The 17,647-nt window shown below is 32.8% G+C and overlaps 7 protein-coding genes across 7 annotated transcripts; 4 read left to right on the top strand and 3 right to left on the bottom strand.

Annotated features, from left to right (window-relative positions):
- Nucleotides 1-66: 66 nt before the first annotated feature.
- ERV41 (Erv41p) lies at nt 67-1,275 on the top strand (the record flags this gene model as incomplete). Its single annotated transcript, XM_064859709.1, has 2 exons — nt 67-97; nt 338-1,275. The coding sequence occupies 2 exons, from the start codon at nt 67-69 to the stop codon at nt 1,273-1,275; spliced, it is 969 nt and encodes a 322-aa protein (XP_064713082.1).
- Nucleotides 1,276-1,379: 104 nt separating this feature from the next.
- On the bottom strand, nt 1,380-2,774 carry ITT1 (RBR-type E3 ubiquitin transferase; the record flags this gene model as incomplete). Its single annotated transcript, XM_064859708.1, has 1 exon — nt 1,380-2,774. One exon carries the CDS (start codon nt 2,772-2,774, stop codon nt 1,380-1,382), a length of 1,395 nt encoding a protein of 464 aa, XP_064713081.1.
- Nucleotides 2,775-3,460: 686 nt separating this feature from the next.
- On the bottom strand, nt 3,461-5,095 carry POB3 (FACT complex subunit POB3; the record flags this gene model as incomplete). Its single annotated transcript, XM_064859707.1, has 1 exon — nt 3,461-5,095. One exon carries the CDS (start codon nt 5,093-5,095, stop codon nt 3,461-3,463), a length of 1,635 nt encoding a protein of 544 aa, XP_064713080.1.
- A 782-nt stretch (nt 5,096-5,877) lies between these two features.
- On the bottom strand, nt 5,878-7,635 carry DAK1 (dihydroxyacetone kinase; the record flags this gene model as incomplete). Its single annotated transcript, XM_064859706.1, has 1 exon — nt 5,878-7,635. The coding sequence occupies one exon, from the start codon at nt 7,633-7,635 to the stop codon at nt 5,878-5,880; it is 1,758 nt and encodes a 585-aa protein (XP_064713079.1).
- A 543-nt stretch (nt 7,636-8,178) lies between these two features.
- Nucleotides 8,179-9,816, top strand: COG8 (Golgi transport complex subunit COG8; the record flags this gene model as incomplete). The annotated part of the gene is made up of 1 exon (XM_064859705.1): nt 8,179-9,816. The coding sequence occupies one exon, from the start codon at nt 8,179-8,181 to the stop codon at nt 9,814-9,816; it is 1,638 nt and encodes a 545-aa protein (XP_064713078.1).
- A 493-nt stretch (nt 9,817-10,309) lies between these two features.
- Nucleotides 10,310-14,893, top strand: TCB3 (Tcb3p; the record flags this gene model as incomplete). Its single annotated transcript, XM_064859704.1, has 1 exon — nt 10,310-14,893. The coding sequence occupies one exon, from the start codon at nt 10,310-10,312 to the stop codon at nt 14,891-14,893; it is 4,584 nt and encodes a 1,527-aa protein (XP_064713077.1).
- A 1,055-nt stretch (nt 14,894-15,948) lies between these two features.
- RPL6A (60S ribosomal protein eL6 RPL6A) lies at nt 15,949-16,944 on the top strand (the record flags this gene model as incomplete). The annotated part of the gene is made up of 2 exons (XM_064859703.1): nt 15,949-15,963; nt 16,435-16,944. 2 exons carry the CDS (start codon nt 15,949-15,951, stop codon nt 16,942-16,944), a joined length of 525 nt encoding a protein of 174 aa, XP_064713076.1.
- Nucleotides 16,945-17,647: the final 703 nt, after the last annotated feature.

Below are 17,647 nucleotides of genomic sequence, written 5' to 3'. Positions count from 1 at the left end.
GTTAATCTGATATATACCAAGAACAGACTCACACCATCTCGATCACCATATATCAGTAACTTATTAATGGCTGGTTTAAGGACATTTGATGCTTTTCGTATGTGTCTTTTTTTTTTCAATATCTATTTTATTCTGTTTGACGTATCTTATTACTAACTATACAACCTTTTGTTCATCTACGTATGCTCAAATCAATTTTTGAAGCTACTTAGTGTAGTAATTAATTAATGTTAATTATGTATAGCCAAAACTGAGGAACAATATAAGAAGAAATCATCAAAGGGTGGAGTTACCACTCTTCTGACATATCTATTTTTACTATTTATTGCTTATACAGAATTTGGTAACTATTTTGGCGGTTACGTAGAACAACAATATGTTGTGGATCCCGAAATAAGAGAAAATGTGCAAATCAATCTAGATTTATATGTCCATCTAAAATGTGAATACATTCATGTCAATGTTAGAGATTCCACGATGGATAGAAAGATTGCTTCCGAAGAACTACAGTTTGAAGATATGCCATTTTTTATCCCTTATGATGTCAGAGTCAATGATCTGCCACATATTATTACCCCAGAGATGGATGAAATCTTGGGGGAGGCAATTCCTGCTGAATTTAGAGAAAAGATTGATATGAGAAGTTATTATGATGAAAATGATCCAGATACTCATCATCATTTACCTGAACTTAATGGTTGTCACATATTTGGTTCTGTACCAGTTAATAGAGTCTCAGGTGAATTGCAAATTACTGCCAAAGGTGTTGGTTACAGAGATATTAGGACTACTCCGTCTGAACTAATTAATTTTGCACATGTGATTAATGAATTTTCCTTTGGTGATTTCTACCCTTATATCGATAATCCATTAGACGCCTCGGCTAAATTTGATATATCTGATCCCCAAGCAGCTTATGTTTACTATACCTCAGTGGTGCCTACGATATATCAAAAATTGGGTGCAGAGGTAGATACGAATCAATATTCTGTTTCTGAATATCGTTATCATAGTAATGATGGTTCCATGATACATTCAGGGTATGTGCCAGGTATCTTTTTTAGATACAATTTCGAGAGTTTGACTATTGCTGTTATGGATAAAAGATTAACATTTTTACAATTTGTCGTTAGATTAGTGGCTATAACATCATTTGCAATTTATATTGCATCATGGCTTTTCACTCTAATAGATTTGTTTTTGGTTACTTTTATAGGACCTAAGTGGTCATTACATTATCAACCAGATATTCAATCCCATGGGATTCTGGAATAGAACGTAACCATTAGGAATATATATGTATATATGTGTATGTATATATGAAGATATAGGTTTTCTCTGTTATTTATTGATGATAATACACATTTGTATATTAAATATTACAGGTCTTCTGTTCCTGGCATACCTTCAAATAATCTTCCGTAGCAAGGTAACTTAGGATCTCTAAAATGTTTATAACAATCATCAACATATAATGAATCACCACAAAGATAACAGAACAAAGTGCCACATATCTCGCATTTCATTCTATTACAACCTTCACTTCTTTGTACCACACATCTGCATTTAGGACATCTTTGTAAGTCTGACCCTTCGATGTTAATAGCGATTTCAAGTAATTTTTCAGCCATATAATCACTAACAGCTAGGGTTAACATTCTTTTCCCATATTTAGTTTCAATAGCTTTCTTTCGTGCACTATTTTCTTCTGTCTCATTGATGTATTCTTCAAGAACTTCTTCTGGGATAGTGACTTTTTTACCACACCTATTGTTATAACCATGCCATGAATGAAGGCAATCGAAACAGAATGTGAGTTTACAATTATCACATTCCATCATGAGATCATCTAGATTATTCTTGATACACCATTTTTCACATCTGGGGCAGGTACAGCATGAATAAGGTGAATACTTTGATAATTTAATGGCACATTGAGAGAAAAATATATCCCTATATCTTTGGCATATATCTTGTGCTAAGAGTCCATCAAAGAATTCGAATGGAATGGTGGGTGTAAACAATACTTTCTTCATTTTTTGAAAATCCTGGAATGTTTCTAAGCGAATTTCATGATATTCACATTCAGGGCATCTAACATTATTCATTCGTCCCTCATTAATCATTGTGCTATAATATGATGTTAAACAATCTATACAAAGATGGTGTTCTTCATTAGAACAAGGCAATTTAACCATTTTATTACCCTTTTTAGTCTCCATACAAATACAGCAGTTAAAATTTGTTCTCTCCTTTTCCTTTTTACTTATTATATTCAACAAAAGTTTAAATTTATTATAGGATTCTTTAGCTTGACATATTTTTATATCTTTAGGGAATATAAGTTTGGAAACATCATTTATAAGGAAATCAAAAAGTAACATCAATATGGGTGTAGTGGGATCAAATGAATCAGACATTGGATTAGTTAATTCACTAAACTCTTTATTGATAGCCTTTATTATAAAAGTTTTATCATCTTTGGACATCCATGAGGAATGAATAGCAAATTTGAGCCCGTATTCGATGCTTGGATAAAATTCCGGGTTAATTAAAAAGGATAAGACATTATCAGACAATTTAGGGAGAGTTAAATCTTCAAATCCTTCACAACGAACTAACAAATGGTCACCTGGTAGAAACATATCAAATTGAAGTTTTCCTCTAAGCACAATATTCTTGTCAATAGCGTTCATATCGAAGAACAGTTCTACTTCAGGATACATGTCCTTCAAAACTTTTAAATCTTCTTTTAAATTAGAATATTTGCTCATTTCTACTTTATTTAGAAATTCTCAACAAAACGTTCTGTGGCTAAGATGTATTGTTTGTAATTTGTATTTTTGGTCAACTTTTAGTTTTATTTATTAAATTTGACATAACAGTAGATAATTGATTTTGTTATCTGCACTTATTTCGACTAGTTATATGATATAGTATTACAAAAATTACTTGCATCGACGTTTGATATTATATAAACACCACATATTTACATTTATCTTATTTTTATAATACTTAAGTTCCTATATAATCAAGGCTTGGTTTACCTTATTCTAAAAATTATTTATTTTTTTAAAGATTTTTCCAAGAAAAAAAAGAAAAATAGAACTAAATTTTTCTATTCTATAAATTAGAGTTGAAAATTGAAATACAACGTACAAGAACGAAACGTAAAATAAATAAATTTGACAAATAATTGAGTTGGACAAGAAAGTTATCAACAACTTACTACTGTGATATACACATTAGCTATATTACAATTATTGCATCAACTTTACCACTAGATAAGTGTCTACAATATCCGAATCTTTCAAAAAAAAAAGTTAGTTATTCACCAATTTAAAGAAAAAAAAATACATATATCTATATATTACTCCACTTTCTTCTATCTCTCTTTTTTTACATATATATACATCACCTAGAACTATTTTTATCTGTAATGTACTCTTAACATAACTTTTTACTCTGTCTTTGGTTTTTTTGTTGGCCTATTGTCATCTGAATCATCTTCTTCGTCATCTGAGAGGGGAGCATCAGAATCGAATTCTTCAGCCACCTCATCATCTTCATCACTTGAATCCATTTTGAAATCTTCATCTGGTGATTCCTCGTCTTCACCAGCTGAACCCATATTAATATCATTGTCCTCACTATCAGAACCCAAAGCAACTTGTAGCCTTTCTTGGGCATCTTTTTCCTCATTTTTAACTTTCAAATTCTTGGATTTTAAGAATTGCTCTAATAATTGTTGTTCTTCTTTACTTATATTACCAAAAGTGGTACTACCTCTATTCATACGCAAGGAAACTTCTAAATCGAATGTTCTTGAAGAAGTAGAGGTTTGGCCTGCTCTAGATATATTAACTGAACTAACATCTGCAAATGGTATGTACATAGTTGGTTTAGTTAAGAATAAGAAGGCGTTATCTAATGGATAAAGATAACCTTCATTAGCCTTAAATGAACATGAAACTGCACACTGTTCATACTTGGATTTGTATGCACCCGGAACGATAACTCTGCAACCAGTGATACCCTTTAACACATGGCTCATCACAATATGGGTCTTTGCATCATATTCCTTCTTTAATTTATCCTTATATTTGGATTCATACTCCTCATCTTCAATGTTTAATTGCACTTCTGTTTCTTCTTCGTTCTGGAATTGCATGACTAAATATGGATATGTAGTTTGACCCTGACGTAATGGTGGTTCCACTGCAAGAACTATCAAATGATGTATGTCGTCTGCTTTTGGCAAAGAAATGATTCTTTGAATTTGATGATGTTGTAATTTATATTCATATGTTTTACCTCTTAATCTGATAGTATCTTTATAGACATCGACGTCATAACGACCTCTTGGAGTAGCGAAAAAGACATCCTGGAAAGAAACGATAATATCACCCGCCATTTCACCAATGTCTGCTTTCTCTTTCAACTCTTCATACAATGCTTCCGCTAGACTCTTTTCCACACCATCAGATTCAATAGGTTCACCATTTTCATCCTCTTCTTTGATTGGATTCCCATCTTCATCCTCATTCTTAGTATTTATAACACCAGGAACATAAAATCTCATTTCCACCAATTCATCACCGGCAGGTTGATAGTTCTCGTCTTGTAAATTAAATTCAATACCAATCTCATTTTTACCGGTCAAATTAGTGTTATTGATTCTGGAATAAGGGATTTCAAAAGTCGGTTTACCATTAAGAGCGAAAACCATCTCGTTTCTAGCTAAATCAGTTTGCCCCCAGTTCCACCCACGTAAAGAATGTTCCTTGTGTTCTACCTGGATATTGAATCTACGATGAAAATCACCCTTTAACAAATTGAAATCATCCACAGAAAAACCATCCAATTGGATCACACCTTGGTTCTTTGTTTGAATCTTTAATTCGTAGCCTCTACTACCTCTACTCCATTGTATGGTAGACAATTCAGCAGCGGGCAAAAGAAAAGGTGTCCTAAGTTGATGGGATGCAGAACCACCAGCAGCAGATGGCTTCCAACCTAAACCAGAGTCAGCAATACGGAATCTACCACTAAACCTAGATTGATTCAAATAAATACGATCAAAATCAGTACTCATTATTGATATCTCTGGTATGTTATTATTATTATTATTGCTTTTTATTTCCTACGTAATCTTCTTAAACACAATACACAGTAAACACAAAACTAAATGTCACAATACTAGCTATGTCCTACGTCTCGTTAATATAGAGTTCCAGACTTCCTCATCAAATTAGCCCTCATTTCTCTCTTTCTGTATTTATTTCAACTAAATTTTTCAAATTTATCCATTTACTTGAATTAAAAGTTCCAAAAGCAATGTTTTCGTCTTGCGGGGGAAAGAAAGAAAAACACAAGACACCCTCCTCTGTGATAACAGGAACTCTTGCTGTATGTTGAGAAAAAGAAACCAGCTGTCTCTATAATGGCATGTTTCACTGTAAATGATTTGTGCACGAAGAATATATGCTTATTCTTATCATCTAATATTGATACCACGGCTAATATGGGTATGGGTATCCATCTGATCTATAGTATAATGAGCTATGCACACAGTCTAAAATGTCAATGTAATAAACAAGTGATATTTCCATCTTCAATATTCTGGTAACCTTTGTAATAGTAAGGGTAGGGATAATATGGTAATACATGTTATTCATTATAATAGATGCATAACATAGTATATATATATATATATATATACGTATACATATATATACACATTCACCATTATATGACAATTCTATAAATCATTTCGTGTATGTAAAAAAAAGCGTTCATAAAAAAATACATAAACTAAGAAAGTCATAAATCATGTCCATATGTAGATATACGGGTTTATCTTAATTAACCTTTCTATTACATGGCACTTTCCATACCTTTTACAAATTCAACAAACCCAACAGCACCTGGATCTTCCACATTGGATGAATTTCCAACATAAGATGCTCTTCCGAATTTTGCACTAAATGTACCAGTTGATTTGGCACCTTCATCTGCAGCCTTAACAGCTTTATGGAAATCCTTAGTTAAGACAAATTCCTTAACAAATGGCTCTAATGCATCAATCAATGTTGAAGAACCTTTTCTTGCCTTTGTGTACTTAAATAAAGTTTCTAATGCAATCTCCAAAGCTTTAGACACTACTTCCTTGGTAACTGGTTCATCTTTATTTGGTACTGTTTGGATCAATCCATGAGAAAAACCCGAAATTAAGATGGAATATAAACCACCTGATGTACCACCCATGTAATCTTCAATAATGTCACTGATTTGTGCCATGGCTTCAGACAAATATTCCTTTGAGATCGAGTCTAAATTGTTAACAATACCGTTAACACCAGCTACTAAGGTGTAGCCACAATCACCATCTCCAACTTGATTATCTAAATGAGTGATGTGAGGTTCACTTTCTACAATTTGTTTAGCACCAGCTTTTATCCATTTAGCGAAGGCATCGAAATCATATTTACCTACTGATTTTACTTTAATATCATTCGATAAAATCTTATCATCAATACTTGGTGCCATCTTATTCTTAAATTCACCGATTGGCCAACCGGGTGCATCTGTTGGTGTATTGATCAAATCCATAACGTCTTTGATTTCTTCGAAATTCCTTTGTAGCTCTTTAGAACACCTGGATGCATTTAATAAAGTGATGCTAAAACCATTACCGTTGAATGCTGTCATTAAAGATCCTACAATTATTTTTTTTGGAACAATACCATATTTCTTCTTTAACAGGTCAGTGGTAATGGCAGCGATGGAAGACATAATAAAATTAGAGACTGAACCAAGGTTATTAACTAGAACAACAACATCATTATCTTTAGTAAATGGAACAAAGGCCCTATCCTTATCAGAGGCATCCAATAATTTTGGTAACATATACTTTTCAATCAATTCTTCAGTAATTGGGATAGGCTCTAAGATATCAACACCAGGTTCGTTATGGATACCCATACCTAATTCCATTTGTCCTTCAGTTAATTCACTTTCGAATGGTCTTCCTGGTACTTTACAATGATCCAAAGAAGCACCAATGGTAACCAAATTGTCGTTGACAATCTTGGCTACTTGAGCAGTACCATTCAATCCATACTTAGAAGAATACAATTCAGCAAATGCACCTACAATCTTATGGACCAAAACTGTTCCTGCTAATGCTCTCCTGCCAACCATGCCACCTTTCTCTCTACCAACAGCAACATCATCACCAATGACTACGACTTGACAATTGATACCCAAAGCTCTAGCTCTTTCAGCAGAGAGACCAAAATGAAGTACATCACCGGTATAATTTTTAACAATTAATAATACACCATTACAATTCTCATTTAAGAGTTTGATGGCATTGAGAATCTGCTTTGTACTCGGGGAAGCGAAGATGTCCCCACAAACCGCAGCACTTAACATACCAGTACCAATAAAACCTGCATGACTTGGTTCATGACCTGAACCACCTCCAGAGATTAAACCTACCTTAGATTTGTCTGTTTGGCGGAAAAGGATTTTTTCTTCTGGTATTAAAGTGATAGAGGGGTTAGCCAAAGCAAAACCTTTTAAACTGGTTTCAAGAGGGTTTTGAACTTCAAAAGATTTAACAATTGTCATCCTGACAGATTAATGAGTTATTCCTTTGTTATAGCTGTTACAGTTATAATCCAATTACATGTCACAAAGGAAAAAAAGGGAGAATAACACCTTCTTAATTTGCGCACACAATATACACTAAGGTGCCAGATCATTTCTAACCTTCAGATTATTTTTCCATCCCCCCCTCCTTCTCTTGTACTGTTTTAGTTTTATTTTTCACTTTTTATTTTTTCAATTCCTTTCTTTGTCATTTTTCTCGATCATTGAAATATAACAAAACACTTGAATAGGAAGACAATATCTTCATGAAGACAAATACAGATAACCTGCAACGAACAATTTAAAAATGTAATTAACAGAATAACAACCATTTTGTTTGAATTACCATTGAAACCCAATTCAACTAATTTTTTGGACCGTTATCTCTTCCTTCAAACGTTGTCACTTCTTGTTCATTACTGCTATTATTAAGTTTTAACAAATCAACCACAAAGAGATATAACTGATACCACACTATTATTATTATTGTTATTGTAATTAAAATCTTCCCATTTTATCAGAATGGATGTTATTTATGAAAGATTAAAATTGGACAACATTGTATCAAATAATGAAGAACGTGAACATTGTTTAAAAACCTTGAATGAAATATTGCAATCACCAGACAGAGATTATGAGACATATTTATCATCTCAAGCACTTGATCAGACAATAGTGGAAGAAATAGGTGAAATCGATGCCGATTTATCCATATTAGAGAAAAAACTGAAAAAAATTTTGGTTCAAAATAAAGAAATAGTCTCAACACAGATCCTTAATGAAACATTAAACGAATCTGTTTTGCATCAATTACATGAAGATTTAGAACAATTATGGGAAATGGATCCACAAAATATTCAAGGAAATTCCAATGTTAGTCCAGAAAAAAAAGATGACCAACTGATTTCAGTGGATGAATTACTGGAAACAGATAATACGACAAAAATGGATTCTCAGTCTTCCTCGAGTTCACACAAAAACAACAAACCGAAAGATGATTTCCATATTGCTTTGGATAAACTAAGAGAACGTATTAATAAAAAAAAACATAAGGAAGAAATGCAAGAAAATTTGACATTTATTTTGATCAATTTACAAAATATCACAGACCTGATGGAATTACCATTTTTGACCAGAACATGTATCAGAACCGGTCACTACCAAGAAGCAATCATGGTCTTTTCTTACTGCAAATCTTTAAAAATGAAATTTCCAGATTCTGATATTGTAAAAGGGATATTTAACAATGTTTTAAACGAGGTAAGTAATACCATGGCAGTGGGTTTGGTAAAATTGCTTTCTACTAATTTAAGTGTAAATTCAATCAAAAAGATTCTAAATTATTTAAGTGTCATACCACCATTCGACGTGAAGGGTTCAAATACCTTGTTAAATGTATATTTATCAATGAGGTATGAATTTATTCGTAATGAAATTCTTTCATATTCATTGGATGCACATACAGAAATGAATGATTCTCTAGTTGAAATGATTATTAAAAGGAAGATTGAAGTAGTACGAGAACATCTCTACAGTTCTTTGAACATATATTCCCAAAATTTTAGTATTGAATCTATACCTATACTTATTCCATTGATAAAAGATATTACTGATAAATTAATTCCATCAAAAGACAAAAAAAACATAAAAGATACAAGTACTGCCAACAATATTTTGAAAGACGAAGACAGTAGTGCTGAAAATGAGAATACTGAAGAACAACCTGTACAAAATGATAGTGAAAAAATATCACCAACACAATCAAATGCTGTATCAGGGGACGACAATAGAAATGTTAAGACAAAAGAAACAAAATATGACAATATAGCAACGAAAGATAAGGAAGATGAAGAGGAAGAATATGATCTAATCCCACAATTTCAATTACAGACAAACATGGTAGACACAAATCCACTAATGTTGCAGATGGTCAGTAAATGTATTAATTGTTTGTTAGAGGAATTCAAAAATGTCTCTACAGAAATTCTAAACAATTCCATCTGTCTTCAACTAATTTATTGTTCCTTTAGATTGAGTGATTTGAACATCAATTATCATTATTGTTTCTTAAATAGACTTTTTGAAAGCAGGTTGTTCACTAAAGATCAAATAGTTCAAGCCGTTAAAAAACGTGCGGAGCTAGCTTCTAGATATTCTTGAGAAATGTTATTATATACAGAGCTTTTACATACGTATATGAATAGATAGACACATCTTTACATCGAATAATAATATCTTTACATACTGCTACGTTATACATCTTCTCTTGATCTAACGGAATATAAAAGGCTCCTGCCGGTAAAGTGCGGGTTAAATGCATTTTGATAGCGTCGCCAACTTAGCAAAAATTTCCTTCCCTCAAGACACCAGGGGAAAACAATAGCGAAAACAAAACAAAACAAATAAGGAGTTGCCTGATATTGTTAGATTTACAGTTTTATTTATGATCCTTCAACATTGAATCATAATCACCTTATAAATAACCTCTACTGTTTATTCAAAAAAACTTTATTCCTCCTTTAGTTCTTTCTTAATGTTCATCCTAGCAAGAACAACATTCATAAAAAAAATCAACATTTATTGTATTTATTAATTATTCTTGTGTGACTTCATAATAATAAAGTGACGTTTCATTAATTAGAAAAATACTAAAATGTCAACATTTGCACAGGAGTCTGAACCACTAGTTCCATTAGAGTCACCCAGCAATGAACAACATGTCAAGGTTGATAATTCGAACAAACAGGTTCAAGAAACGTATGTTTCAGGGGCGGAACACCATCCGTCTATAGATAATAACAGCCTAAGAATTAACAAAAAATCTAGTATTAGTCAAAATGACTCTGATAGCAACCCCAAGGAAAGCAATGGTATTCCAGATGTTATTGTCGCTGCAAATATGAGTCAAACTAGGGACTTGCCGGTAGCCAATAAAGAAGGTACTTTAGAATCTATTCTTTTAGAAAGATTACATTCTAAAGATATAAAAGGTATTGTTAGTAGAGATATAAACAAATATGACACATCGATTTCTGGTCCGGGTATACTTGATGATTTATCACCGGCTGATAAAGCTGCTTTAAGAAATCTAGTAGAAACTGATTCAGTGAATAACCTCTTCCCTTGGAAAAAGATAATGGGGTTTAGTTTTTCTGGAAGAGGTGTTATAGATATTGCTAATGCTACTTTTACGAAGAAATATATTCTAGAAAATTTTTATAGTGATTGGTACTCAAATATTGTACTTATGGTAGGCACATGCTTCTTTGCATGGCTTTTTGGTTATTTTGGCTTCTCTTGGTGGTCCTTGGGATTTGTCTTTTTTGGCACTACTTCTGTATATAATGCAGAATATCGTCGTTTCAATAGAAATATCAGAGATGATTTAAAAAGAATTACACTAGATGAGACGATGTCAGGTAGAATTGAAACTACACTGTGGTTGAACTCCTTCCTATCCAAATTTTGGGTTATCTATATGCCTGTTCTATCTAGACAAGTCAAGGATATTACAAACCCAATCCTTTCTGATATGGTTCCTGGTTATGGTATTGATGCGTTAACTTTAGAAGAGTTCACTTTAGGTTCTAAAGCACCAGCCATTAAGGGAATTAAATCCTATACGAAAGCTGGCAAGGATGTTGTAGAGATGGATTGGTCCTTTGCATTCACCCCAAATGATGTTTCTGATATGACTCCAAATGAGGCTAAAGAAAAGATCAACCCCAAAATTTCTTTAGGGGTCACTTTAGGTAAAGGTATTGTATCTAAAACTCTTTCTGTTCTTGTCGAAGACATTAATGTAGCTGGTAAGATCCGTGTTAGACTCACATTTGGAAAGACTTTCCCAAACATTAAAATTGTGTCTATCCAATTTCTAGAACCTCCATTGATTGATTTCGTTTTAAAACCACTAGGTGGCGATACATTGGGTATTGATGTGATGTCGTTTTTACCAGGCTTAAAAACTTTTGTTAAGAAAATGATTGACAGTAATGCTGGTCCAATGTTATATGCTCCAAATTGTATGGATATTGATATCGAAGAGATAATGGCAGCTCAGTCAAACGAAGCCATTGGTGTTGTCGCAATAACAGTCTCTTCTGCTAATAATTTGATTGGTTCTGATTTTATCACCAATACCGTCGATCCTTATGTTGTTTTAAAGACTGAGAAATCATTGCCTTATCAAGAATGTGAAGCTCATACTACAATTAAATCTGATAACAAGAACCCCGTCTGGAATGAAACAAAGTATATCTTAATTAATTCCCTGGATCAGAAATTAACTATGAACTGTTGGGACTTTAACGATGTTAGAAAAGATCAGTTAATTGGCTCACTGGAATTTGATATGAATACACTTTACCAAACACCTATTATTGAAAATACATCAGATACTTTATTTATTGGTTCAAAAAATAAAGGTACTTTGAATTATTCTATCCATTATTATCCAATAATCGAAAAACCCAAGAAGGATATACAGGAAAAAACACTAGAAAAAGAGTCCTGGGAAGAAGAAGACATGGAAGAAGAGCAAGAAGAGGAGTCTGATACTGGTATTCTTAAATTCACATTACAAAAAATCAGACACCTACCAATTACTTCCCAAATATCAAATTCTTTATCTCCATCTGTAGAATTATTTTTAGACAAGAAACTAGTCAAACGCTATCGGATTTTAAAACGTATTAATGAACCTTCGTGGAATGAATTACATGAATTTTTGGTTACATCCAAAGAGAATTCTAAATTAACGCTTAATGTATACGATAATCGTGCTTCTGGTAAGGTTTTACTGTGTTCATATTCTGGTTATGTAGAAGATTTAATTAATGTAGGTGAAGCTGGCCAAGATAGTATTAAAGCCTCTCCACAAGGTGAAATATTCTTTGTATCCCAATGGAAGCCACTCAAGTTAACTGGTGTCGGTACCATCAGTACTTTAAGCACTTCGCCACTAGGCAGTATGAAAATATATGTAGCTTCAGTAGAAGTTAGATCTGCATTAAGTGGTATTGGTGATATTGATCCTTACTTTACTATTAGTCTTAATAAGCACGTTAGGTACAAATCTGAGCATATCTCAGATACTCACAAACCTCACTTTGACAGGGTTGTATATATTCCAATTACGTCTGAAAACCAACTATTATCTTTATCTGTTGCTGATTATCAGTCTGTTGGGTCTGATAGACATATTGGTACCATTCACTTCCCTGTGTCTTCAATTTTACAAAAAAATAAAAACTTTAAGGGTTATTCATGTAAACCTGAATTCAACAATGAATTAAAAACATATAATCTGTTTAATAAATCTAATATTAGAACATCTGATATTATCAATTTAGGTTTTGAGTTCGTCAATACAATGCAGATATACTCAGCAGAAGAATTAAAAGAAGTTGAAATTTTAGAAAATGAACTGAGAGCTAAGAAAGAAGAATTTGAAAAGATGCAGGCAGAATATAAGGAGGAAATGAAAAAGAACCCTGATGATTGGCATATTGTAGAAATTAAAGATCCGTTTGAGGAAGATGAAAACAAGATCAATGCCAAAGAAAAGATGCCTTTTGATGAATTAATTAACCATAACTCAGGTGTTTTATCTATTTCTATTACAAAAGGGAAGGTACCTCCCTCATCCTATCTGCAGATCTTAGTAGACAATATCAATTATCCAGTGTTTATTTCCAATAAATACATTAGTGGATCATCCTTATGTAACAGCACCAATGTCATGATTAGGGATCTGAAACACAGCAAACTGTTGTTTAGAGTAACAAGGAAGAAAGTAGTGAAGAATAAAGATGATTTTGTCTCTGATGTTTACTTATCAACTTTAGATTTATTAAAAAATGGATTTGATACACCAACTAATATAGAGTTCAAGAACGCTTCCCTAGAAGTAAAATTCGATTACTACCCAACTTATAAGGATTTGCCTATCGAAGAAACTGTGATGGATACTGGTATTCTATCTTTGAAGTTAGTTAGTGCATCTCACTTAATGGCAGCTGATAGAAACGGTAAGTCTGATCCATTTGTCGAAGTTTATGTCAATGAACATAAAACATTCAAAACACATATCATTAAAAAGACTCTAGATCCTGTATGGAATGAAACTGTTAACTTAAAAATTCCATCTATGATAAAAAGCAAAATAATGTTGAAATTATTAGATTGGGATCGTGCAGGTGACAATGATTTCTTAGGCGAAGTAATCCTTGACCTTAAAAAGATCAATCCCAACAATACACAAGTTTGGGAATACCCATTGAATACCCAAGGTACCATTAAGATACAAACTACATTTGTCCCTCAGTATGTTAAGCCAGATATAACATACCAGGAAAAGGGTCTAACTGATTCAGCACCATTAAAAGCAATCGGTACAGTCGGAGGAATTGTGGGTAGCACTGGTACTACTGTTGTATCTGGTGGTATTAAAGCGGGTGGTCACATATTTAAGACAATTAACCCCAATAAATTGATCCCAAATAGACATTCATTTGAGAAATCTAAATCTAAAGATATAGCACCATCTGAACTTGACAAGATTTCATTAGGAAATAATGATGATAGTACTAACGAACAACTTCAAAATATGAGGAACCCCTTGAACCACAACCGTGATCAACAGTATAATAAGAGCAATCATGATTCTGGTGAAAATTATCCAGAGTACAGAGTTTCATATGATGAGGAGCCAAACATGCCAAATAATGATGGAATGACTACTGATGGTGCTAAAAGTGTAAAAAGTAGAGCAAAAAGTGTAAATAGTCATCACAGTAAATTTACCATACCTACACTGGGTGGTGTTAGTCACTTAATGAAAGGTTCAAATCACAGTGTCAAGTCCAGTTCCTCTTTCAGTTTATCTAAAGGTCATGGCAAAATATCTGTTTTGGCTGCTACAGACCTGGGTAAGAATATTTCTGTTAGAGTCACACTAATTAAAGGTGCGCAGAGGGATGAAATATTCAAAACTGGTTTAGGTAAGTGGGACTCCGATGGGTCATGCTACTATCAAGCGCAATCTGCTCATTTCAGTTCTCCACCTGACGGTATCATCGAGTTTGAGGCCTTGAAATCACATAAATTAACCAAAGACAAATCCATTGGTGTAGGTAAAGTTAGTTTAAGTAATCCGGAGATCAAAGACAACGAGAAGGCTGCTGTGAATATTGGTACAGGTCGTATTATTTTCCAAATTCAATATCAACCATAAAACTTCGTAGACAAATACACAAAATTTCATGTTAATTTTTTTTTTGTTAATATATATTCTAAAGTCGAACTTTATTCTTTTTTTTCTTTATGTAAAATATAATAAATAAGTAATGAATTAAGTTAATAAATTCAAATTATATAAATGTTATTACCGCATGACTAAAAGTATATAGAATTATGGTAAAACTAATATAAAAAATATTAATGACTGTATTGTATTTCAAAAATCTGGACACCACAAAATTAACGTATATTTTTTATTCTCATTTTTAAGAGGTAAGGGCACCATGACTGTTTTTCTAATTTAGGATGCCGATCTCCGCATGGGAAAAAAACATCAACTTGAAGAACAATTTTCGTCTCTTATCAAAAATATCTCAAGAAGGAATCGTTCCGCATAAGCATATAAGCCCAAAATCAGCCTACCTCCCATTTGATTTGGAAGGAAGTTCAGAAAGGGGAAACAGGAGAAGTTTTGGGTACCCTGTTGGGGCAGCACATTCATTACAACACTTGTCCCGCACGGTCCCGAGGAACCCAATGTTAGGCTGAGCAACAAGATCGACCAGGAAAATTGGACAGCTTGTTTTACTGACAGTTAGTTTCGGAAGTTACCGTCTGGGGAATGCAGGAAGGACGACGGGGGGGAAGGATTTCTTTTCTCTTGGTGGAATCCTTCTTTCCTCCCTCTTCCTGAGTAGAGAGAGTTAGTGTGATGGTGATTGAGTTCCAATCCTTTAGAAGCAATCACATTACCAAGAACGTTACTGGTGAGGACGGGATAGGTGGGTGAAGTCATTCCCTGTTCGAAACAGGATCCCTCTGCTACCCTTGCAACTGAATTAGTTGTTTAATACTTGCATCTCTTTGTTCTGACGCGAGTCTCTGATAATGTGTAATAGCCTTCAATAATGTTAACCTTGTTATTACTAGCTTGAAGTAAATTTCAATATAACAAAATTGAAGGTTACATTTAAGGACACAATAAGCAGTTGCACAGCAGTGCTGACTTTTTAACCTTCGATTAAGGAAACCCGAAACATATATAACAAAATGAGTGCCCAAGCCGTATGTTAAATTTACACCATTGCAAAAATAAAAGAAATGGAAAAACCAATGAAGAAATATAAAATTATGTATACATGAACTGGTAAATATCATGTGTGTGAAAACTGTTCAAGTATCGAAAATAGATTATATAAAAGCAATAAATGAGTCGGATAATATGGAAATCAAGTGGAAATGTAATATGTTGTAATATTTTGTCATCAGGAGAGATAACTAAATATATAGAATAAGAATTGAAATTGCAATCCCAGAAACCATGACCACTATATCACCCAAAAAGATATATTAAATATGAAACCATTTCAGTTTTACATAAGATTTTCTTTGGTGGAGCTCGTTATACTAACAATTATAAATACTTTGTCTAGAGTGATAATATTCTCCATGACATTATATTGTTTTGTTTCATGTGTGATTAATTTTACATTTATGATTCCAATTAATCATTTCTTTTCTGTATAGGTTCCAAAGTGGTATCCATCTGAAGACGTCCCAGCTCCAAAGAAGACTAGAAAGGCCGTTAGACCACAAAAGTTACGTGCCTCTTTAGTTCCAGGTACCGTCTTGATCTTATTGGCTGGTCGTTTCAGAGGTAAAAGAGTTGTTTACTTAAAGCACTTAGAAGACAACACCTTATTAGTCTCTGGTCCATTCAAGGTTAACGGTGTTCCATTAAGAAGAGTCAATGCTCGTTACGTCATTGCCACTTCCACTAAGATTAACGTCGAATCTGTCAATGTCGAAAAATTCAACGTTGAATACTTCGCTAGAGATTCTAAGTTATCTAAGAAGGAAAAGAAGGAAGCTAACTTATTCCCAGAACAACAACAAAAGGAAATCAAGACCGAAAGGATTGAAGACCAAAAGGTTGTTGACAAGGCTTTATTAGCTGAAATCAAGAAGACTCCATTATTAAAGCAATACTTAGCTGCTTCTTTCTCCTTAAAGAGCGGTGACAAGCCACACTTATTGAAATTTTAAATATTATCTGAATAAATAAGTATATCATATATTATTTAAATAAATTAAATAAAAATTTCCTAATATAATCGTTGTATCGTCATAGTTCTTTTACATTAATATTAGTGTTTTTTTACTTTTGTGCCATTTGGTTATTTACACCCTAGTAAATTGAATGCTTCTTAACTAATTAAATTCTTTCTACCAAGCTATATATTGAGAATATTTATTTTATTTGATAGTAGAAATGTTCATAATTTCCACTACTTGGCAATGCTAAATGATAATAAAAAAACGGAAGAACAAGTAAAGATAAGAAAATAAAAAGTAAATTTTATTTGATATATATTGAAACAAATAACTTTTGAATAACTAACATGAACTACTATTAATACATGCATACATATATATATATAAATAGAACTTGACGTTTTATCCGGAAAATATATAATATACTATTGAGAGTGTATAGCACTTAAGATATCTTTTTATTCTATATGCAATTTATATTTATACATAAACTGTTGAATTTTACTGTTATGATCTATCTTGTACACCAATAAATGAGAAATAAACCGTATCACTCCGAACAATCAAGAAGAAATAACAAAATAAAAATAGAAAAAAATATCATTACTATAATTATTAATTACCACCTCAAAATATCTAATATACGCATATTCAAAATATGAGAAATTGATATTTCACAGATTGTTTTTATTAC

This window comes from Arxiozyma heterogenica (assembly GCF_036370985.1).
Source record: "Arxiozyma heterogenica strain weizmannii chromosome Unknown scaffold_27, whole genome shotgun sequence".
NCBI lineage: Eukaryota > Fungi > Ascomycota > Saccharomycetes > Saccharomycetales > Saccharomycetaceae > Arxiozyma > Arxiozyma heterogenica.
The sequence above is the reverse complement of the archived record's forward strand: the minus strand, read 5'-3'. Positions and strand labels throughout refer to the sequence as shown.